Source organism: Chrysochloris asiatica, unplaced genomic scaffold, assembly GCF_000296735.1.
Source record: "Chrysochloris asiatica unplaced genomic scaffold, ChrAsi1.0 scaffold00054, whole genome shotgun sequence".
Lineage (NCBI taxonomy): Eukaryota > Metazoa > Chordata > Mammalia > Afrosoricida > Chrysochloridae > Chrysochloris > Chrysochloris asiatica.
This window is the reverse complement of record NW_006408572.1, coordinates 9,497,456-9,521,123: the sequence shown is the minus strand read 5'-3', so window position 1 is coordinate 9,521,123 and position 23,668 is coordinate 9,497,456. Positions and strand designations below refer to the sequence as shown.

The 23,668-nt window shown below is 42.7% G+C and overlaps 1 protein-coding gene across 1 annotated transcript in view; it reads right to left on the bottom strand.

Annotated features, from left to right (window-relative positions):
• The window catches only part of DNAH2 (dynein, axonemal, heavy chain 2), a 151,080-nt gene that overhangs the window by 45,913 nt on the left and 81,499 nt on the right, over nucleotides 1-23,668 (bottom strand). The window contains exons 24-48 of the mRNA XM_006863499.1: nucleotides 23,233-23,386; nucleotides 23,000-23,082; nucleotides 22,730-22,910; nucleotides 22,181-22,319; nucleotides 20,072-20,289; nucleotides 19,686-19,787; nucleotides 19,264-19,389; nucleotides 18,864-18,974; nucleotides 17,921-18,109; nucleotides 17,392-17,495; nucleotides 17,109-17,298; nucleotides 15,954-16,134; nucleotides 14,607-14,734; nucleotides 13,833-13,985; nucleotides 13,467-13,592; nucleotides 10,721-10,939; nucleotides 10,214-10,331; nucleotides 9,867-10,003; nucleotides 9,175-9,312; nucleotides 8,927-9,085; nucleotides 6,260-6,412; nucleotides 5,976-6,067; nucleotides 5,315-5,513; nucleotides 4,932-5,156; nucleotides 3,558-3,662 (exon numbers count right to left, since the gene is read on the bottom strand). Coding sequence (XP_006863561.1) covers nucleotides 3,558-3,662; nucleotides 4,932-5,156; nucleotides 5,315-5,513; nucleotides 5,976-6,067; nucleotides 6,260-6,412; nucleotides 8,927-9,085; nucleotides 9,175-9,312; nucleotides 9,867-10,003; nucleotides 10,214-10,331; nucleotides 10,721-10,939; nucleotides 13,467-13,592; nucleotides 13,833-13,985; nucleotides 14,607-14,734; nucleotides 15,954-16,134; nucleotides 17,109-17,298; nucleotides 17,392-17,495; nucleotides 17,921-18,109; nucleotides 18,864-18,974; nucleotides 19,264-19,389; nucleotides 19,686-19,787; nucleotides 20,072-20,289; nucleotides 22,181-22,319; nucleotides 22,730-22,910; nucleotides 23,000-23,082; nucleotides 23,233-23,386 — 3,730 coding nt within the window. The remainder of the gene's footprint in view (nucleotides 1-3,557; nucleotides 3,663-4,931; nucleotides 5,157-5,314; nucleotides 5,514-5,975; nucleotides 6,068-6,259; nucleotides 6,413-8,926; nucleotides 9,086-9,174; nucleotides 9,313-9,866; nucleotides 10,004-10,213; nucleotides 10,332-10,720; nucleotides 10,940-13,466; nucleotides 13,593-13,832; nucleotides 13,986-14,606; nucleotides 14,735-15,953; nucleotides 16,135-17,108; nucleotides 17,299-17,391; nucleotides 17,496-17,920; nucleotides 18,110-18,863; nucleotides 18,975-19,263; nucleotides 19,390-19,685; nucleotides 19,788-20,071; nucleotides 20,290-22,180; nucleotides 22,320-22,729; nucleotides 22,911-22,999; nucleotides 23,083-23,232; nucleotides 23,387-23,668) is intronic.

Sequence of the window (23,668 nt, the reverse complement as noted above, 5' to 3'; positions counted from 1 at the left end):
AGAAGTGCAGCCAGAGTGCTCCTTGGAGGCCAAGATGGCCAAACTTCGTCTCTCACACTTTGGACATATTGTCAGGAGGAACCAGTCACTGGAGAAGGATATCATGTTTGGTAAGGTGGAGGGTCAGAGAAAAAGAGGAAGACCCTCAATGAGATGGATTGCATCATTGATGGACTCAAGTGTGCCAACAATTGTGAGGTTGGCCCAGGACTAGGCAGTGTTTCATTCTGTTGTACATAGGGTCGCTATGAGTCAGTACCAAGTTGATGGCACCTAACAACAACAATACAGTTATAGCAATCAAAACAGCCTAATTCTAGTATAATAATAGACAGACACGTAGACCAATGGAGTAGATCTGAGAGCATAGCAATAAACCAATACATCTATGGTCAACTGATTTTTTATTTATGTTTTTAACAAGGGTCCTAAGTCCATTTGATGGGGAAAAAAAGAGTCTTCAATAAATGGTGCTGGGAATATTGGGTTTCTACATGCAGAAACATGAATAGGATCCTTGCCTCACACCATACACAAAACAAAATGCAAAATGGATTAAGGAGTACATAAATATACAAACTAAAACCATTACATTTTTAGAATAAGCAGGGCAATGCTGTCAGGTCTAGCTTTCAACAATGGATCATCTAATATGATGACAAAAACACTAACAGTAAAAGACAAAACAAATAAATGGGATCTCATAAAAATTTTAAACTTTTGTTCATCAAAGAACCTTACCAAAAAAGTGAATAGATAAGCTACTGAATGAGATAATGTTTTTGGAAACCATATATTCAACAAAAATCTAATAACCAAATTATATATAAAACAACTTAACAATAAAAATACAAGAGCCTAATCATAAAATGGACAAAGGATTTGAATAGACATTTTACCAAAGAGAACACTATTGAAATGGCCATCAAACACATGAAAATTTGCTCAGCCCCATTAGCCTTCATAGAGATACAAATCAAAACCATAATGAGATACCATTACACTCCTACTAGGATGGTTAAGATAGAAAACAGAAACAAAACCCAGAAAATAACAAATGTTGTATAAGATGTGGGGAAATTGCAACCCTGATCCATTGTTGGCGGCAATGAAAATGCAACAGTTACTTTGGAAAACTATGTGGCAGGTTGTCAAAAACTGAAAACCAGAACTACTATTATTGTTCTTAGGTGCTGTTGAGTGGATTCAACTCACAGCAATCCTATATAGAGTTTCTGTGGCTTTAAATCTTTGCCGGAGAAGAAAGCCTTATCTTTCCCCCAAGGATCAGCTAGTGGCTCAAACAATGGACCTTGTGGTTCGCAGTCCATGGCTTATTGTATGGCGACATTGCGTGCCCCATAACTACCATATGACCCAGAAATTCCACTCCTAGGTATGGAGCCAAAAGACTTGAAAGCAAAGGTTCCAAAAGAGACTTGTACACCAATGTTCACAATAGCTAACAGGTGGAAACAACCTAGATTGTTTCCATCAACGGAAGAATGAATAAACAAAATGTGGTACATACATACAATGGAATACTACTCAGGCAGTAGGAGAAATGAAGTCTTCATACATACTATAGTATTTATGCTGAGCAAAGTTAAGTCAATTACAAAAGGATAAATATTGTATGACCTTCCTTATATAAAACTACAAGAAAGGTAAATGTACAGAGTTAGTGATTTACCAGCGATGGGAGGGAGGAGTTAATGGTGATGGAAATACCATGTTAAGTGTAGGGCTGCAGAGCTGATTGTTGGAAATGTTGTCAATAAGTTGTACACCTGTAAAAAGTTGAATTGGTAAAAGTTGTGTGATATATTTATTTATAATTGTTGCTGTTTGTGTGCCATCAGTTGTTGCATGGAGACCCTGTATAAGGTTTCCAAGTTGCTGCTGGTGGGTTTGAACTGTTGATCTTGTGACTAGCAGTCCATGCTTATCTTATAGCACCACACCAGGGCAAAATTAAATGAGTGCTGCTTATGTACTACCAAATATCTCATAGGACTTGGTTCTTTGGTTTGGAGGTTTAGGGTCATGGTTTCATGGGACATCCCAGTTAATTGGCCTAATAACTTGTTTAGTGTTTCTGTCCTGCCTCCTAGCTTATTGTGTAGTACCTGGGGACTTAAAAACTTGCAAAGAGCCACCCGAGGCATAATAGTTGGTCTCAAATCACCTGGACTCCTGGTGTGGCCCTGTAGGGTAAGCACTGGACTGCAAATCACAAGGTCAGCAGTTCAAACCTGCCAGTTGCTCCTCAGAACCTGTTTACAGGGTTTCTATGAGTCAGAATTCATAGAATTCTCAATGGCACTTAACAACAATTCACCCAGAACAACAGAGGCGGGAAAGTCAGGAATAGGAGGAGGATATAGAGATTGTTGACTAATAGTCACCACAAGCAACTGTCTTCTTTGTCATGAGACCAGAAGTGAATGGTGCCTGGCTACCATTACCAAACATTTTGATCAAAGATTTCATAGAAAGTCATGACCAAAAGGGAGGAAACACAAAGAGAATGTCAAATTCTCATGTACTCTAGACTTTCTGGAGCCAGTGATGGTAGATGAACTCCTGAAACTCTTATCCTCAGCAACTTGAAATATTAGATAGGACGTGAGTTTATGCTAATGAGGAAGGAACAACTTACAGGGAAGTGAGCTTGTGTTAATGAGGGAGATTGTTGTTGTTAAGTGCCATAGAGTCAGATTCCGACCCATAGCAACCTTGTATAGGGTTTCTGAGGAGCAGCTGGTGAACTTGAATCACCAGGCCTCACGGTTCAAGCGAACTTTGCAGTCCAGTGCATTAACCAACAGCACCACACCAGGACTCCAATGAGAGAGGAGCAACTCAGAAAAGAAGGATGAGAAGAGTTTTACAACTCAAATGTAATCAACATCACTAAATTTTTCATGTAGAAACTGTTGAATTGGTATATGTTTTGCTGTGTGTATTCTCAACAATAAATAAAATTTAGAGAAAAAAAGCCATAAACATGTAATATTTAAAATGAAGACAGGATCCGTATTATTTTTGGGTTTTCCTTTTGCCATAAGTTTCTAGACAGCTCAGAACGGCATTGCACTCATCTTGTATGTACTTAACATTTTAGTATTTTGCTCATTAATTTTTTTGTATTCATTTTGACTTTCTAAAAATTTGTTTTATAATATTTTCATTTTGATTACTGAGTTTTTTTGTGTGTCCCCTTAAATTCTGCACCTGGTGCTCCAGCTTTGAAGCTCAACTTCCTTAGTCTATGTAGGCCCCACAGCATCCTCTTCACATTCAGAAGAAGCAATTTACACTTGTATCCTGCAGCAGTCCCAGCTCAGGAGACAGTAAAGTCTCCTACAGACATCATTCTCCTCTCCATATATTGTAACTCCCTAGAGCAACTCTTTCGGAAGGCTTCTCACTACCACCCCTGATCTGCTCCATCAATCTCTGTAACAGAGATGGTTCTACCTTCAACCTGCATCTTCTCCAGGCCCACCTTGTTTCCCCTCCCCAGGCCCACCCAGGCCCCATTCCTCCCTTACTGTGGGAAAGGTCATGTTGATGATGTTGAAGCGACTCTGTAGTCTTGGAGAGATGACAGTCCGTCCGCCCCCTGGAGGACCCATGGCAGCCATCAAGAACATGTCCTAGAGAGCAGAGACAGGATGAGGCAGAGAGAGAGATGGGAAAAGAAATGAGACAAGGTCCAAGAAGGGCAGGATGTAAAAGGAGCCAGGAGGAAGACAGTAAATGGAGGGACAAGGGAAGAGGGTTAAGCCAGAAAAATAAAGAGGGACAGGGAAAGGGGAAAAGAGGGAAGGAATTAGGAAGTGATGCTGTTGTTGTATTTTAATTATTAAAGCACAGGTAGTCTCTAATTTAGGATATATTGGCATTATGACCATATGGTTTGGGATTATTTTGTACATTGTATTATTAGCAATCTGTACTACAGACAATGCTACAGCATGTAATCTGCTAATGTTATCATTCTAAGATGTTTAATGTTATGCTTTATTGTTCAAAACACTGCAATATAGCAGGCTATGGCAATAAAAATGAAAACTTTTTTTCAAAAATGAGATTACAACCTTTACATTTCCAGCCCTCACAGTCAGTCCTGATAACCGACTTATGAGGGAGTCATCAGAATGGAACCCTGTCATAATTCAGGGACTACCTGTAATGCATCTACCTTTATTTTATCATTATAATCCCTGCAACCCAGATAAGGAAATACAGATGAGTTAAAAACATTTAGACGATGTCTTCTAGACTTCCTCTTTTTCTTGTTCTATTTTTGATGTGCATGTGTGTCTATGTGCATTCTTTCTTAGAAACACATTAATATTTTGTTGAGTTGGTTTTCACCCCAAGGGCCAGATATAGGGGCACCACAAAAACCAGGATAGTATGGCAACTGCCACTTAGTTAAGGATAGAGATAATAACAAAATCAAGATGGTTCAAAATCCTATGGGAGAAGAGCCAGGCTGGATGGGAGCTTGGAACCAATTGTTGGGTGGGTGCAAAGAACCAATATCATGGAGGTGGTCACTCCAGTAACAGGAGAGGCACTGAGATGGGGTATCAAAGGACCTGGGCTCCTAGAAGTTCTGGGACAAGAATCAGGTTGTTTTGTAAGTGTGATATAAGAGGCTGGAAAATGAGGGAAAATTGGGGAACAGGATCCTTTGGGCACTAAATTTGGGACAGGGTCATTGAAGAGAGTTAATAAATAAAAGAAGCTGATAATTTAGGAGCTAGATGTTTGGGTCCAAAGGAAGAGACTGGGCACCCTATATAGTGAAGAAACTGGGATTATAGGATTGTATCCTAGGGTCTCAGTGAAATAGGGGCTGAGCCTGTCATGAGACAGAACAGTGGCCTGAAGAGTAGATTTGTTGGAATACTTACTCGAATGTACTTCATGATTTGTTTCGAACGATCATACCAGAAGCCATAATCAATCCAGAAGCGAATCAGCTCCAGGGGTGGCTGGGAGCCAAACATGTCCTTAGCTGGCATATTCAAGTCATCCATGAAGGTGATCATACTTTTGCCTCCAAATGGCACATAGACACCCTTGGTTCGCTTCTCTACCCTGCTTTCAATGATGCTCTGCACATTATTGGATGTAGTCTGGTGAAAAAGGCACAAAATGAATGCTTGTGTCCCCTAAGCACAATCTGGGGTTAGAAAGAAGTATAAATCTGGAACCTGGACCCCAGAGGTGCGGAGAAGGTAGGAAGAGAGCAAGGAGCTGGTGGTGGCCTGTCTCCTTGGGTCCTGCAACACACCTGAGCAGACATGTTGACAGAGAGCACTGACCACTGGCTGGAGGGCAAAGACTGCAGGACACTCTGGGCGATGGACGTCTTCCCAGTCCCCACAGGACCCACCAGAAGGATGGGATTCTGGTGGTACACCAAGGCGCTCACCAGGTAGTTGTAGCGAACAGTGTCGACAGTGGGCACCATGATTTTATAGAAGGGGGTACTAGGGAAGAAAAAGAATGGAGTCTTAAGGATTGTTGTTAAATGCTGTTGAGTCAGCTCTGACTCATAGCAACCATGTGTAGGGGTTCCGAGGAGTGGCTGGTGGGTTTGAACTGCCAACTTTGCAATTAGCAGTCCAGTGCTTATCCTTCAGCGCCATACCAGGGCTCCATTCAGGGATTACTGGTTCACTTCATTCTACTCTTGAAATTTTTCTTCCTTTTATCTCTGGTGCCACAGCCCTCTAACCATCAACCCTGTCTCTCATAGCGCTTGAGGATCACCAGGCTTGTGCCTTATGGACTCTAGATACTGCTTCCTGTATTCAACAATCACCTCATCACTGGGATCCAGCTTCTCCTTTCTACAGCTCACTATCGCTCCTTGGTCCCTTCTCTCTGGCCATGTCTCCCCTTCACCATAGGCCCAAGCCCTATCCACACAGTTTAGGCCCTTTTCTTACTTTGGAGGGTAGCGCCAACTCTTAGGAAGTTTTTCCTCAAATGATGTCCAACTCCGCACCTTGGGGTCCACAAAGTACTCATACACGGTGTCCTGAGGAGAGGTATGTATGTCAGGTTACTAAAGCCTTCCTTTAATAGTCCTCAGCCCAGATAAAAGACTCCCAGGCCATGGCTAGAAGAAAGGGAGCTGGGTGGGCAGGCTAGAACTTGAACAGAGCCTGAGAATGAGGGATATCTATGAGTTCTGGAAAAATAGGACAGCTGGGTCTCTGACTGCCTTGACCTTATTGGGAAAGGATCCCTCAATCTCTCGGAGGTAACTGTCGATCTTCTTGCGGCCCTCCTCATCCACAGAAGCACAAACAGACCAGATCATGCTGAACACAAATGTCATTTCCACCATAGAGGCAAAGTTTTCACCATCAGCTGGAATCAACTGGGAGGGAAGAAGAGAAAATACTTTGGCAGACCATCACAAAGGCTTAGTGTTTCCCTCCCTCCCTGGTTCTATTTGGAAAACTATGTGGTTATGTTGGTGGTGTTGTTAGGTGCCATCAAGTCAGTACCTAAAAGATTTAGATAAATGTGAAACTCCTTGCAGCTCAGCACTTGCCCCTGATTTTCTTCTCTGTGAAATGATAAAGTCCAGCCACACTATTTTCACCATGGGGAAACACTCATGTGTCATCAAGAAGACAGGTCCAAACATGTTTGCTTGTAATTACAAAAAAATTGGAAATGACATTCATCGGTAGAGGAATGAAAAAGAAAATCTAAGTGTTCTACCATGCAATAGAATACAGCAATTACAAGCATGAAAGTAATCTAGTAGCAAGACAGAGAAAGCAGTCGTGGGTCAGTAGTAAAATGCTGGCCTTCTGTGTGGGAGACCAGGGCTCGAATCCTGACCAATGCATCTCTTTCACAGCCCCACCCATCTATCAATGGAGACTTAAATGTTGCTATGGTGCTGAACAGGTTTCAATGGAACGTCTAAACTAAAATGGACTAGGAAGATAGGCCTGGGAACCTACTTTCACAAATCAGCCAATAAAAACCCTATGGAGCACAATGGTCAGATCTGCAGTTGATCACTGAATGGTGCGGGATCAGACAAAATTCTGTTCCACGGTACATGGGGTTGTGGACTGACCTGACAGCAGCCAACAACTATGAGCAAGCAGACTCAAAAATACGCTGATTTTAAAAGTATTTTTTAAGTGCAGTATGACACAATTTTTAAATACCACATTTTCTGTGGCTATCTATGAACTTATATAGAAACATGTACTAAGAAAGGTCTGGGAAGACAACACAAACATAATTTTAATAGTTACTTGTGTGGACCCAAGAGCAGACTAGGAATGAAGGAAGGAGTAATCAAAAAGAACTTTAGCTTTATATGAAATATTCTAATTTTTAGAAAGGAAAGTAGGCTCAACTACTACTTGTTTAATGAACAATATACCAATTTAACTGCAGAAACAGTGTATTTAGAGCTCATGGGACTCTAAATACACTATGGGACACAGTAGAGATGCTGCTTTTTTGGATGGATGAATGGATCCCATAGAACCATCTAGTTTCCACCAGACCTCCTCAAGGAAAATGGCCAATAGACAACTAACTTAGCACCAAATGGACCATCTCTAACTGACTGTGTGTAACAATTATGGACCCCAGGGTGGAGAGCTCCTGAGGGTGGGCTCTGAATACCTAGAAGAGCAGGTAAATTTGATATCCAGGATGCTGCCAATCCAAAATACTGGACTTACTCTTAGAGTAAGCCTTAATCCTCAAAATATAGGTAGGAAATGATGTTGAGACTCTATTGTCTACCATATTAGATGCAGAATACTTCAGCTGCATGTCCAGCTCACCCCAACACACAACACAATTTATCCTCCTCATGGTCAAGTCCTCTCCTTGGAGCCTCTGCTGCACAGGAACACAACTGAGAGATATGCCTCAGTATATGTGCAAAGGCCATTCTCTTTTCCAGGAAGGCCCTCCTCCTCCTCTCTTTACTCTGTCCATTGTGGTCCCTCCCGTTTCTTGAAATTCCTGCTCTAGATGCTGTTCATCCAGGAAGCCTTCCTATACTCAGTCAGCCCTCTTGAGTACCTTTGTACCAATAACACACTAGTGTCCTTTTCCAACAAGCTACCTTACGAGTCCACATACATGTTTTCAATTTATATTAAGCATTGAACTGCTAAGTAAAAAGTTGGTGGTTCAAGCTCCCCAGCCTTAAATGGGAGAAAGACGAGGCAATCTGTTTCCGTAAAGATTTAGAGGTTCAGAAACCCTATGGAGCACTTCTATTGTACCTCTAGGATCACTATGAGCTGGAGTCAACTTGATGGCAGTGGGTTTTGTTTGTACCAGGAACTGTTATAGCTTGTCATAGTTGTTAATATGTATTATTGTTTAATTTATCTGGCAATGTATTTAAAAACAATATAAACCACTTCTATGTGTGATTTAATCTTCTATGTGTGATTTAATCTCAACAGTAATATGGATTCTTGATCCTCAGTCTACAATTCTCAAATCTGGGCCTGAAATAGAAATGAATCTAAAATTTCTAGAACTCCTCATCAGATTTATCTGAGCGCTCCCTGCAGCTGAAACTGTATCCAAGGCTTTATATATATGAAGACTTAATATTTACTTTTTGAAAGAATGGAGAAATGAACTATCCACGGCTCCCAAAATATGGATTGGAGGTTACAGGGTATCTCCATTGTGTACTATATTCAATTTAGAATCCTTACTATGGCCTCCTAGACACACACATACCTAGCTTACTGCTTTCATGCCCATTGTATATTTGGAGTCTCTGCTCTATACAAGCTTCATATTCAATCTGTGTCTCAGATACACCCTTTCCTTGACAGGTCCCATGATCCCTTTCTGCCCTGGCTCTAATTTGTGTTCCTCTGCTTACCCCATTCTCTGGTGTGGCCAGTGCCGAGTACAGCTTGCAGAGGGAGATGATGCCACTGTATTCAGGAAGCGGCACTAACTCATTACAGTTGTCCTTCTTAAACGCCAGAATCTTGTTGATGAACTTCTCAAACATGCGTTGAAGGAGCTCTACCTCAGCCTAGTATTAAATAAGATGGAGCTCTTTATTTGCTTTTGTGCTGTGTAGACCACCCTGGTTACTTCCCCTCTCCTCAATCCCCATTCTACCTTTGGCCTCTTCTCCAGCCATGACTGAACATACGGCTTCCAACCCAGGTCAACATAGTCAGTATAGACCATCCCACAGCGTGATACAGTGGCTGGAGAGGCCACTGACAAGTTCTCCACTTCAAACAGGAGAGACACCTAAGGACACATGTTGGCAGAACATTCTGTTTTCCTCTACCCCCAACATAGCACAACTAATAAAAACACCATAGAATTCTGATACCCAAAGGAGTCTCCACTGAGTTCAAAGTATGGCATGATTCATAAATACCTGTGGTTTGCTTTTTTTTTAAATAAAGTAGAACACATTCAAGGTTCTCCTTTTGAAAATATCGCTTTCGTACTTGCATTGTTTTTGGAGGGGAAAGGAGTCGGCTTCACAGGCAATGAATTCGTAACACTGGTACATACATGAAGATCATCTCTTAGGTGTCAGCAGGAAAGCACTGGGAAGGCTGCCCCAGTCTACACAACACTTCCAGTACACAAGGCACTTTTCTGTATGATTGTTTTCAACATCTATCACAGACAAAGCCTTTTTCCTTCAGTTGTGGGTTTCCCTGAATCCAGGCAGCCTCTTCCTTAGCTCTCCCCTGTAGCACTTACTCTTCTCTCAGAGTTCTGGCACTCCTCCCCTTGGCCCTCCAGTGGTTACCTCTGTAGGGTTCTGTGTAGTCAACTGCACCCCATACCTGCTCAGGCATTGCAATGCGCTCTCCATTGATGAGAGTCAACACTTTGTTATCATCCATGACAGAGTTCATGCTCTCAATCCACAGTGTGTCCACAGGGCCATCAAAAAGGATCCACTTTTCATCAGGTTTCTCGTCTATGTTGAAGGGAAGGTGATACAAAACACACGAGCCTCCTTACTTAGCCCTCCCTCTATACCAGGGATCCTCAAAATACAAGCATATGCCTCCTCATGCCTCAGCATTCCCTAAGATTTCCTTGCCCAAACTTGAGCTTCTGATCCCCAAACCTCCCACCCCCTCAAGATTCGAGCATTTGCCCTCCACACCCCGTGGTCCTTGGGTACCTGCACATGTTGTCCGCATGACACTAGACAAGATACCATCTGTCCATTCATTAGTGTTGAGGTCATATTCCCCATAGAGCTCCCCCAGGGATAAGGCCTTTGGGTTCAATGGGAATTCCTAAAAATGGCACAGGAAAGAAGGGAAAATAGAGAGGGAATGAGCTGAGTGATGCTCTACAATGGGAATCGCAATCATGAAGCAAAATGTGTAAGAACTGAAATGGAAAAATGATTTGCTCTGTAAACTTTCACCCAATTCAAGATGAAAAACAAAAGGCACAGGAAGGGGTGTTTGAGCTGCTGGCATGCAAACCCCCCAAGATCTCCTGATACCTCTAGTTTTCCGTCCCTCCTCTCTCTCTTCTCTCTCTTAGGCCTTCTGGAGACCCAGGCACACCACACCCTTCTTAGCCTGCGCTCCTTTCTTTCACACCTCTGTAGCATTCTTGCCCCCAACCTCCTGCTATTTAAGTCTCTGCTCTTGTCTTTATTGTTCAGTCTCCGTACTCTAACAATGTTGAAGTTGGGATCTCCAGCGCGGCTCAGGTTAGATAAGGACAACTGCAGAATTCGCCAGCAGGCAGTCTTGCCACTGCCTGTGCAGCCCACAATCATCGTGGAGTGACGGGAGTTCTTGGTTTCATACAACTGGATAACCTTGGTGAGCGTGAATCGTGTAGCCTGAAGTCCTAGATCTCGAACCTCCTGCTCAATGGTCTCCCGCAGCTGAAAGAAGAGGAGATGAAGGAGGTGAAAGATAAAGGGAGAGGCCTAAAAAGGGCTTCAAAATCTCTCCAATGTCTAGAAGGATGATGTTCAAATTGCTAAAAAAAAGAAAGAAAAAATTGGCACCAGGGCTCCATGAACACTGGTGATTGTTCTTTCACTGGAAGTTGGTCAATTGCTGAGTAAAGAGATTTGGATCTGGAGTCAACTAGCCTGGGCCCCCAGCTTCCATCTGTGTGACCCTGAGAAAGTGACTTTTCTGAGCCTCAGTTTCTGCATCTGCTAAATGGGAGTAATGATACTTTCTTTGTACCTTTGAGGACTAAGGTATACCTGATCCAATCATGATATTTTCAATAATCTCATATGCACATGAAAGTTGGACAGTGAATAGAAGAATTGATGCATTTGACTTGTGGTGTTGAAGGAGAATATTAAAAGTACCATGGACTGCCAAAAGAACAAACTAATTTGTGTTGGAAGAAGTACATCCAGAATGCACCTTTGAAGCCAGGATGGCCAGAGTTCATCTCTCATATTTTGGACACATTGTCAGAAGGGACCAGCCCCTGGAGAAGGTTATCATGTTTGGTAAAGTGTAGGGTCAGAGAAAAAAGGACTAACCCCAGCTAGATGGACTGGCACAGTGGCAGCAGCAATGGGCTCAAATGTAGCAGAGATTGTGAGGTTGGTAGTGTCTCATTCTGGTAGTGTTTCATTCTGATGTGTATACGGTCACTAGGAATCGGTACTGGCTTGATGGCACCTAATTAAAAACTTAATTTTCCAATATATGGGTTGGGTTTTTTTCTAATTATATTTTGTTATCAATTTCTAGTTTAGTTTTATTGTGGTCAGAGCTCCTTTTCCATGTCATTTCAATAATTTGATATTTGTACATGAGTAAGTGAGATAAAGAACTGGACCACAAGGTCAGTTTGAATCACAAGGTTGGTGGTTCAAACTCACCAGTTACTCCTTGGAAAACCCGTACAGCATCGCTGTGAGTCGACACTGACTTGACAGCACTTAACAATGACAATAACAACCACACAGGGAAAAAGTGGGACAACTGTTATTGCATGAAGAGGGCTGCAATCATTGAGATGAAACAAAGCATATGATTTGTTGAATGCAAAATTGATGATCTTAAAACCCTCATACCAAAACCAGGGAAGGATGTCACTAAGAAAGAAAATTATAGACCAATCTCCCTCATGAACATAGATGCAAAAATTCTCAACAAAATCCTAGCCAACATAATCCAGCAACACCACAAAAAACAAAATAAGCCCACACAAAAATAACAATCAATTCATACCTATTTATAATTACACTGAATGTAAATGGATTAAATGTTCCAGTTAAGAGACATAAAAAGCAGAATGGATAAGAAAACAGGATCCTTCAATATATTGTTTACAAGAGACATATCAGAAAGATGGAGACAGCCTAAATGTCCATCAGCAGAAGAATGGTTAAGCAAACTTTGATACATACACAAAATGTAATACTACAAAACATTGAAGAATAATGATGAATCTGTGAAACACGTCACAACTTGGTTGAACCTGGAAGACAGTATGCTGAGTGAAATTAGTCAATCACAAAAGGACAAACATTGTATGAGACCAAGATTGTAAAAAGTTAAAAAATGTTTTCTTGATAAAAAGAAACAATCTATGATGGTTATAGGTTGAGGGTAGAGGGTAGACACATGGATGACACGGAAGGCAATATACAGCAAGAGAGTGGTTAGCAGAGGAAAGATGAAAACAGTGGGAGACAACAGTTAAAGAAGGAATGCAATAGTTAAAATGAATAGAGGTAAATGCCGTTAACTGTTGATACACGAAGGGGATTACAATCATGTAATAAAGCAAATTATGTAATTTGCTAAATGTAAAACTGATGATCTGCTCTGTAAACCTTCACTCAATTCACAATAAAAAGTTAAAAACAAAAATAATAATTCCCTATATGAGGGGGAAAGTAGAGGCAGGAAAGGTCTAACGGGTATAGGCAAAGTGGAAAGGCCAATGGACTAGAGGTCTTAATGATGTCAAAGATCTGATGAGTGGAAGAGGTACTTAAGCAGCTGAGGTGGGGGTGAGGGGAGAGTTGTGATTGGAGAGTAGACTGTTTGAATAGAGCTATATAATTTTATAGCCACTTGGTGGTACAAACAGTTAAACGCTAGACTACTAGCCAAAATGTTGGTAGTTCAAACACACCCAACAGCACCCTGGGTGCCAAACTTGGCAATCTGCTTCCCAAACGATCACAGTCTTGGAAACCCCACAAAACACTTCTACTCTTTACTCATGCGTTCACTATGAGTTGGAATTTAGTCATCGGCAACTAACAGCAACAACATAGCATTTTATGGATAAGGAAGTTAGAAAGGTTAACTGTCTGCTCAAAAATCACAGCTAGTGAATGGTACAACAAAGCCTAGAAGTCAAGTTTCTTGTTCCCAAATCCACCCTCACATATGAGATTGGAGACAATATTAAGGAACAAATACCTTTCCATAGTCAATGACAGGCAGCTCAATGCTGGGGAATAGATCTTGTACAATGGCATTGAATAGTGGCACATCAACTGAATTCAGCTTGGCAATATTCATATCTCTCATTGAGAGCAGCAAAACCTAGATGGGAGAAGACACAGACTTAGGCTTGAAGAACCAGGATGTAAACCCTTTTTATGCAAAAGGGCTATGGGAAGGGACTAAGAATGATGGAAACACCAGATTTAGTCTTTAGTAACATAATAGGTAGAGCTAAAGCAACACAGGAGGCAAGGGCGAAGGCTGGGAACCCAAATCCAGGGAAAAATAGGAACCAGTGACAATGAAGGTTATAGTCCAAAGGCTATGTCCTTGACCCACCTCTTCATCAGTTAGATCTGGCTGTAGGCGGCGCTTCTTGCCAGCATAGCGCAGGAGGGAGGTGAGGGCACGTAGGCCAAAGTCATAATGGGCCTGTCTGGAGAGTTGCTGCACAGCCAGTGAGTAAAGAGTATACACCTTCTTAGCCAGAATCTAGGTGATAAAAACAGAGGAAGAAACAACCTGTGTTCTCCCAATCCCTCTGCTACATCCTGGAACCATTATAAGTACCAGAAGCTAGGTTCAGAGACTTTAAGTTGCTAAAACCAACCCATTTGCTTTGAATCCATTCCATAGTGACCTCATATATGCCAGAGTAGAACTGTGCTCCACAGGGTTTTCAATGGTTGATATTTTGGAAGCAGGTTACCAGGACTTGCTTTTGAGGCATAGCATTAACTATTGCACTACCCAGTGACTCCTTTATGTCAGGGTTTCAAAAAGGTTCAGCAACTACCATAGTAAACAAGGGTCTTGTACACACTGATAGCAATCAAATCAGTGGGTGGCCCATGGTATTTTGACCTCAACAGGAAGTGTGCAGCTTTGAATGTGTGTTACTCTTCAGAGTCCTGCCAATAATGCAATTTCCCTTCTCAGCGCCTGAAAATGTGAGGAGGAACAGCTGTGACAGGACTTTTGGAGAACAATATTATTGGCAGAAATTCAAGCTAGAAAGTTCCTAGTGAGGTCATTGTGAGGCCTTCAGAAGGTTCTTCTGCCCAGAGAATAATAATGGAAGGGGGGAAATAAAGGAAAGGATTACAGGAATACCTTGCAGTTGCCAAAGCCCTCTCCAAAGAGAATGATTTCTGCAATAAGGGTAGAATCAGGCACCACCATGGCAATTGGACGAAACATGGATTTAAGATTATCAGGAAGCTCTGTGCGACCAGCATAGCCTGAAAACCAGTACCATTTGCTTAGAATCCATATAGTCATCTTGATTTGCTTCCCAAAAAGCCCCTTCCCAATCAGTCCCATTTTCCCCAAACCTAGTTCCATCCCTAAATCCAAATCTTGAATTTCTCCCAAATTTCAACTCCAAGATGGCTTCCTTTCTCATCGGAGTCCTGGCTCTTCCCATTCCACTTTGATCTGCTTTCTGATCTCTGGTCCTTTTATTTTCTTCCTCTTTCAAACTCACAGACAATTGATTTCTCATCTTTCCAAATTCTATGTTAAATGCCATTGATTCAGTTACAACTCATCGCAACCCTGTTACTGAGGAATGGTTGGTGAGTTTTTTTTTTTGTTTTTGTTTTTTCTGATTCTTTCAGCACCTAAACCCTTTCCTATGACTATTCTCTTCTAGATCATTCTCCAGAGCTGTTCCTGGGGAACAGCAACGAGACACCGAGACCCTGTACTTTAGGGCATTTCTGTAATTCTGCAAAAGAGATGGCAGACAGCCCAGAACTCTGAAAGATGACCCAATGAAGAAGATAGCTGTTGTTGTTGTTTGTTGCCATTGAGTCATGGTGACCCCATATGAGCAGAGTAGAACTGCTCCAAAGCGTTTTCAAAGCTATAACCTTCTGGAAGTAGATGTCAGGACAAGAACATTAGCTGTTATACCATCTCTGGATGTGTTCAAACCACCAACCTTTCAGCTAATAGCTGAGCACTTAACCATCTGGGGCACTAGAGACCTGATACTACATATACACATATAACCAAAACCAAATGCACTGTCGCTGAGTCCAGTTCGGACACATAGCAACCGTATATGACAGAGTAGAACTGCCCCATGGCGTTTAAGGCTGTAAATCTTTATGGAAGCAGACTGTCATCTCTTTCACCCACAGAAGCGACTGCTGGGTTCAAACTGCTAACCTTTTGTTTAGCAGTTAAGAGCTATAACCATGGCATCAATAGGGATCCTTGGTATACACACATAAGCAGTTACTAATCCCTTTATCAAGTCAGAACCATAAGATTTCTTTCCCTTCTCCCAGAACGTTGTGCATCCAATCCTCCTCTCACCCTCACTGCCTTCAGTCAGATTTCACGGAGCTAAATATTGGCATAGGTCAGGAGTGGTGTGGAGGAACATGCTCAGGTATTCGCCTGGTCACTCAGTTCTCCCCACTGACGTCCCATCTACTCACTGCTCCTTACCAGGATTCATGGTAATGAAGATCCCACAGGACCACACGAGATTTATTTCAAAACCCTCAAAATGGAAACGAGTGAGGCCGGCAGTCAAGGCTGAGAGGATAGAAACGATCTGCTGAGCCACCACTGACAGGACTTCGATGTTGATGCGGTTAAACTCATCAAAACAGCCCCAAGCTCCAGTCTGTGGAGTAGGAGGCAGAGTCAATGGCAGCAAGAGTGGTACCCCAGGATAGGGAGAAACTAGAAGCTTCACACTGAATTACATGCCCTCAAAATAGGTAATGGAATCTTAACCTCTGTATCTGTGTATATAATCCTGTTTGGGATAGGGTTTTCATTGTTATGTACATGAGGCCTTACCAATGTCGGATGTGTCTTAAATCTTATCGCTTCTGAGTTATCAAAAAAGCAGATTAAACCCAGAAGTAGACACAGGGGGAAGACAGACGCCATGTGAGGATTGCCAAGGAAGCCAAGAACCAAGGAATGCTCAGATTACCAACAAGAAAGAAATTCACACTGCCAAGACCCAGATTTAGACTTTGTCTCTAAAACTGTGAGAAAATAAAATTCTGCTCTTTAAAATCGTCTCCTTGTGGTATTTCTGTGACACTATCACATGAGCGCTAAGACACCTTCCTTAAAATGTTTACTTAATAGGCAAGGTGGCTTCCAAAATAGGTGTGGGGGGATGTACCCGAGTAGCGCAATTGTAGTTTCTGGTCAGAACTTTACATCAGGCAGGGGAAAAGATTGTGCATATTGAGTGTTTATGATGTGCCAGACAGTTTACATACAGTATTTAATCCTGACATAATCAATCGGTTTTACAGTGAAATGAAGCTCAGGGAGACAAAGGGACTTCCCCAATTTTAAGACTTAACTAAGGCAATACAATACTGTTAATTTACAAAGCACTGAACCACATTTAAATTTCAGTTGATTTTTCTGAGATGAAAAGGTTCTTAAGGGGTTTCTAGGGTGTTCTGGTATAGCACTGTGGGTTAATGCACCAGACCGCAAAGCAGTTTGAACCGCAAGGTAGGCAGTTCAAGCTCACCAGCCTCTCCTCGGAAACTCTATACATGGTCGCTATGGGTCGGTACCGACTCGACATCACTTCACAACAACAGGGTCGGGTGGCAAGATACTGACCTGGGCCAGGCCTGAGTACATTCGGCCCATGGATTTGTAGTCCAGGCCCTCCGAACAGTTAACCACAATGACATATATACCAAGGGCCTTGCCCAAGTCCTTGACAGTCTCGGTCTTTCCTGTGCCGGCTGGACCTTTGGGGGAGCCCCCTCGGTGTAGGTGTAATGCTGTGGTCAGTGTCATGTAGCACCTGGGAATTGAGGAAAGGGCTGGAGTCACTCCTGGAATCCTCCCAGCATTTGCTGGCCTACCCCAACCACTTGGCAAATCCCACAGAGCACACCTGTCTGTCAGTGGGGTGACGACAAGCCGGCCAGAGTTACCCAAGTACTCATAACTGTACTGAAATTGTGTGTTGGTCTGGCGGATCACACAGTCATCAAGATCCTGGGAAACAGGGTAGATAAGAGTGAGATGGCCATAGAGGAAGAGTTAGAGTTGGAGAGATGACGGAAAGTAGGGCTCGGAGATGGGAGGGAGATTGTAGTAAGACTAGAAGTTCACTTTTAGTCAGAAGGCAAGAATTGATCGTGGCAAGATGAAGAATGGGTTTCATACTGCATGCCCACTTCAACTCACTGGCAGCAGCTGCCAGGAGTCTTTCTGAATCCTAATCAACAGTCAGTGAATACTGACTGGAAATATTACTTTCCATTCTTGGTTTAGGAGATTTGAGATAGAGCTAAGTACTGGATTAGGGCACTGATAGGACTAAGAGTTAGGTTAAGACACTGTATGAAGATAACATGAGTTTAATTAAAGCATTAGGATTGATTTGAGGGTAGGCGAGTGGAGAGTAGGCCCATCTGCACCTTCTCCCAGTAGAACCGAAGTTGACTGAGCCAGTCAAATGAATTGACATCCATGAGACCACTCTTATAAAGCTTTTCCAACACATCCCGGGCATGGATTTCTATGGTCACCAGAGCCACAATTTTAAGCCGCATGATCTTGGTTAAGTTCCCTCTGATGGCTTCTGAATACTTATTCAGTATTGACACCTGGGGAATGGGGGTGGGGTGGGGGGTGGGGGAAGGGCAGATGGAGAAATGAAATCAAAGCCTAATCCTACTTCATTTCAACCTCATGCTACCTTCAACCCCAGTGCTAAACCCCAATTCCATTTAACTCCTGACACCCAACTGTAATATCTTTCACAAATGCTGTCTTGACCCAGTTTTGCGGCCCTGGCTGGAGACCAGTCAGTTCCCTTCTTCAGCAGCTGATTAAGACCACACTCCAAACTACTTCTTTTATGGGACTCCCATACTCTAGGGTCACTATGTACTTGCCCTAATTGCCCTGGAGCCAAACAACAAGGTACCAAACAGGGACAGCCCCTATGCCCTGGAACCTGCAGAAATATTTAAAATATCCAATCGACAGGAAGTCCCTGAAATTTAGCTAACCCTGCCTTGTTGGCTATACATAACGGATCTCCTACAACTCCAGCTTGGTGTTATCCTATTCCTGAGTACAACACCTATGTGGCCCTCTATGTCTCTTTGGAAGTATAAACAAAGAGTCTGCCTTTCTATCCAAGTGTCTGTGTTCCACTGTGTCAAAAGAGCCTGTCATCACACCTAACAGCATATTATAAAGCACCCATATCAGCATCTCACTGGACTTGTGTTATATGAAGTGCCCTCACTCTGACCCTGTTTCACCAGTTCATCTCTGATTTTAAGTCCACTTATCACCTTCTTCTCTCCAAGTCTAAGTCCAAGCCAATTCCAGACTTGTAGGACTCCACACCTGCTTCTTCTTCATGACTTTGAGGATTTTCTTGTCTCCCCGCTCCTTGGCTGTCTGCAGGCACTTGGTGACATCAGCTGTCCACTGAATCTGACTAGCCGTGATCACCATCTGGGGTGTGTGAGGCAGATGAGAGGTTGTATTCCATAGCTTTGTCCTTGGTCACCCCTATACCCAGCTCCCAAATCCCAGCTCTTTCCAGGCCTCAATTTGCCTACTATGCTCTGAAGAATGGGCACATGCTTAAGTCCAGAATGTAAGGAATTAGAATCAAAATCCAGAATGGGGGCGGGGGCAAGAAGCCTCTATTTTGTGAGAGCCAAGGGTCTGTCTTTATACCTGCTACTCCTCTTTCAGCTCTATCGTTCTTTTTCCTCCATTTCTATTGATCCCAGCTCACCTGGCCAGCCCACTCCTTCACCCATTTGTCCCTCTTGTTAAGGAACTTCTTCAGGGCCAGGCGGCAGTTCCGAAGAAGGTCCCGCAGGGTCATTCTCATGTTGCGTTCTACCTCACCAAGCCAGACCTGGGGGAGGGAAGAAAACAGGACACCTCAGCCTCCCCCTGGAGATAAGATTCCCAAGAAGGAAGGTACTTAGGAAACAGAACTCCAGGGCTTTGGACCCAAGAGGAAAGGGGAAACTGGGCAGCAGGTGGCTTGAGTTCGAGAGAAATGGAGTCTAGAAGATAGACTGGTTTTCAAAAAGAAACTTAGATTCAAAGCATAGGTCCCTTTGTAGATGCTCTCTCCTCACAGAGCCAAGCAACCTTTCTAATAGGAAGGAGAATTAGCTTGGTTCTCATACCCTTGCCAGAACTCACCTCCACAGGTCCTTCCAAAATTACTGAGTGGAGGAAATTAATATACTCGCCATCACCAGAGAACATTCCCACAGCTTCCCACTTGCTGCTGGGGCCCCTGACCTGTAGAAAAAGAGAGGTCATAATGTTCCAGCCTGCCTACTCGTGCTATCTGCCTATCTTAGTAAGCACAGTGGCCTTTTCAAGGTAATTTCTGCTCTGCTCTGCTCTTTTCCCTTCCCCTCAATATTACCAATTCTTAAAAGTCCTATCCCATGACAACCTAGAATCACAAATTAACATTCCTATCCCTTTGAGAGAGCATGGTTTTCTCCAAAGCCTTGACTACCTGGATAGCATCATCCTTGCCCTGCCCTCCATCCCATCACAGACACCTCCTGTTTGACCTTTTGGATCCTCAGCAATTTGATGTTGTCAAAGCATTTTTTGAGGTGTGGCTGTACAGCCTCTGGGTTGCGTGACTGGCCCAAGATCTCCAGGAGGTCGTCATTGGACAAGAAGTAGAAGCGGGGGAAAGTATGACGCTTGGTCTCTAAATACATGTCCAGAGACTTCTGAATATCTTCTAGGATTATGTTCATTTCCATCAGTCTTTCCAGAAGGCCTGGGAAAAGGAGCAATGAGTGACATTTGATGACCCTTTATCTTTGCCCTGAGTACATCTAGTGTCCCTAACTAGATCTACTTTGCCAGCTCTTGAATTTTGGGGTACAGACTGCTTTGTGGAAGCATAGAAGTACCTCTAAATTGCATCATGCTTAGCCCATCCACTTCATTAATTCATCATTAACTATAAATTTCATAATTAATTACATATTATGCATGATTTCATTACGTTAAGCACATTTCCCCTCAGTCTATAGAAGAATAGTTTCATTATGCCAAGGAACTTGGTGGTCTGCTGGTTATCCCAAAAGCTTCTGAAAATTCAAGACTGTTCTACTATATACAATCCAAGTGAGACCATTAGACTTAAACACCTATCACATGTACACAATGGAACAGGGTTGCAAAAGCTGAGAATGCCAACATCCCTCATGATACAATAAAAAGAGTTCCAGATCAGCAGGTAAAAGTTCACCATTCAAATGGTAGCTCTGTCATTAATAACCTATCACGTGACCTCACTGAGCTTTGATCTCTTTGTCTATAAAACAGTAATACGAACCACCTCAAAGAATTCAAGATACTACAATGTATTCACAGTTTTAGGTTCTCAATAATTTGAGTTTCCTCCTTGCCCACATCCACATACCTTAGGTTTATTCCTTTGTCTTCAGTTTCTAGCATTCGGAAGAAATTAGAGTGAGCACCTGAGTGTCCCTGGAGACCGTGGGGAGGCTCAGTAGCAGTGGATGAGATGGATTTATTTTGTGCATTTAACAAAGGGGTAACTGTTTTCATGGATTTGCTTCTAAATTGCTCCAAAATATAGTTCTTTCCAATTATCTCAAATATTATTTGTAAAATGCAAGTTGTCATCAATTTTGCATTTTATCAAAACCTTTCAAATTATAGTGCTATCTTTTTAATGTTTATATTCAAGTTTCTTGGAAAACAAAGAATTGCTAGATTGTCCCTAAGCAAAACAAACAAGTCCTCATACCTCCTGCCCAAACTTTCTCCTCAGGATAATCATTCTAGGTGCCTGTTACAAATCTGACTATCTAACTCTTCACCCCAGTCAACCAAGCCTTGCTCTGTGTACCTCTCTCTGCCCCATCCCTGTTTCCCTCAATCCTTAGGTTTTCTGTGTCTCCAAGGTATCTATAATAAAAACTACTTTGCCTGATAAATTAAGGTCAATGTAACAATAACAATAGCTCTGGTAGCGTAGTGGTTATGAATTGGGCTGCGAACCTTAAGGTCAGTGGTTCGAAACTACCAGCCGCTCCGCGGGAGAAAGATGAGGCTTTCTACTCCCGTAAAGATTTACACCCTCGGAAACCCTGTACAGGGTCGCTATGGGTCGGAACCGACTCGAAGGCACTTAACAACAACAACAAATGGTAGCTAAGGAGTCCTGTATAGCACTGTAGAAGTAGCACTGGACTACAAGGTTGGTTTGAACTACAAGGTTCGCAGTTTAAAACCACTGTTTTATACTCCCCATTCAAATATTTGCTGAATTTAATTTGCTGAATTATTGTTACTGAATGTTTATAAGTAGTAATGGTGACGGGAAGTGTTATGACAGCCAGGTGTAACAGCTGAACTTTCAACAAATGAAACTTGTGGCCAGGACATCACCTATGTTGTTGTTGTTAAGTGCCGTCGAGTCGGTTCTGACTCATAGCGACCCTGAACCAGGTTTCCAAGGCTGTAAATCTTTACGGGAGCAGAAAGCCTCATCTTTCTCCCACGGAGCAGCTAGTAGTTTCGAACTGCTGACCTTGCGGTTCACAGCCCAATTCGTAACCACTATGCTACCAGACACCACCTATACACAGCATTAAATGAGGCTTTGTCAGGGCAAGAAGCCATGGAGCCCAGACCTGGATAGTGGGTACTCCGGAGAGCATTGTTGTCCTTGTTCATCCGGTCCATGATGGATTTCCAGGTGGCACTGACCTCATCAAATAAGGCTGATTCATTGGGCAGCTGCTTGCGGATGTCCTCTCCCAGGAAGATATTCTAAGGGAACAAGAATTGAGGCTTTAACACTCTCTCCACCTCTGCTCCCCGCTCCCAAACTGAGGATGACAGTTAAGTAGAACATAAGGGGCTTTAGAAGGAAAGTTGGGCTTGAATGGTCAGGTATCCAAGAAGAAGAATAGAATGAAAAGCTGAGAAGAACAAAGGCTTGTTAGAGAGGGAATTTAAGGTGAGTTAGTAACTAAAAGACACCTGGGTTCTAGAAGAAGAGTGATTTTTTTTTTTTTTTTCAATCGAGTGAAGGTTTGCAGAGTAGATTATCAGTCTTAAACATTCAACAAATCATACACTTTGTTTTGAAGAAGAGTGATTTTAGACATGGGAAAAAGTGGTGGATAGCAGGGCAGAAATCTAGATTCTAAGCAAATAAGGGAGTGCTGCGACCTGACCTCCAAGTACATCCACTGAAGCTGCACTGTAAGCACTGTCTCAATAACCTCCAGAATGAGGGAGAGGCAGCGTTCCCAGTGATCCACCTCCTTCTCAAAGGGCCTGACAAAACGAGATGCCTTCATGGTGGACAAAGACACCTGGTTATCCTCCAGAGCCTGGAATACTTCTTCTGTACCTCTAGGATGGAAGGAATACAAATCACAGTCCAGCTGCCATATCTTGGTCACACGCTGCTCCCTCTCCTGGAACCCCAAGCTCTACTCTACCTGAGTCGGTGGTGGCCTTTGTCTTTATAGGGTACTATGTCTAGCTGGATCACATCCCAGGTCTTGGCAATGTTCTGTAATGCCTAAGAGGAGAAATCGGTGGATGGACAGAGCAATGAAATATTTCGGCCTAAGGTGAACAGGGGCTGGGAGAGCATTCAGATGAGGAAAAGTTGAGAGCCTTTGTTGTAGGTGCTTAGAAGTAGGTAAGTGTAGAAGAGCATTCTTCATACCAATTCTATTGCCAGCTCTTTGGTTGCTGAGGCAGATATCTCCCTGATTTTCTCATGCTGATCCATGCCAAGCTCCACAATCTGCTCCAACGTGAAGCTTTCTGATTCCTGGTCAAACTCCCATTGGACTTCATCCCTTACCTGATCCCAGTGCCTGCAGATAGGGATAGAAAGTCTGAGCAGGAGGCCAGACACTAGGATCTACTGGGAAGTATTAACAACACTATGCCTTCTCCCATTGGGATAACATAATCCCATGTATTTATTAATTCATGATCCAACAGATAGTCACTAAATAGGCTCTAAGATGCAATTTTAAGCACTATCAGGAATACAAATATTGAATTGACTCCTTCCAAGAGGTGATTTTTCTGGAGAGGAAGTTAAGATAGATATGTACACAAAACACAGAATAGTTCAATGAACTGTGGGTTTC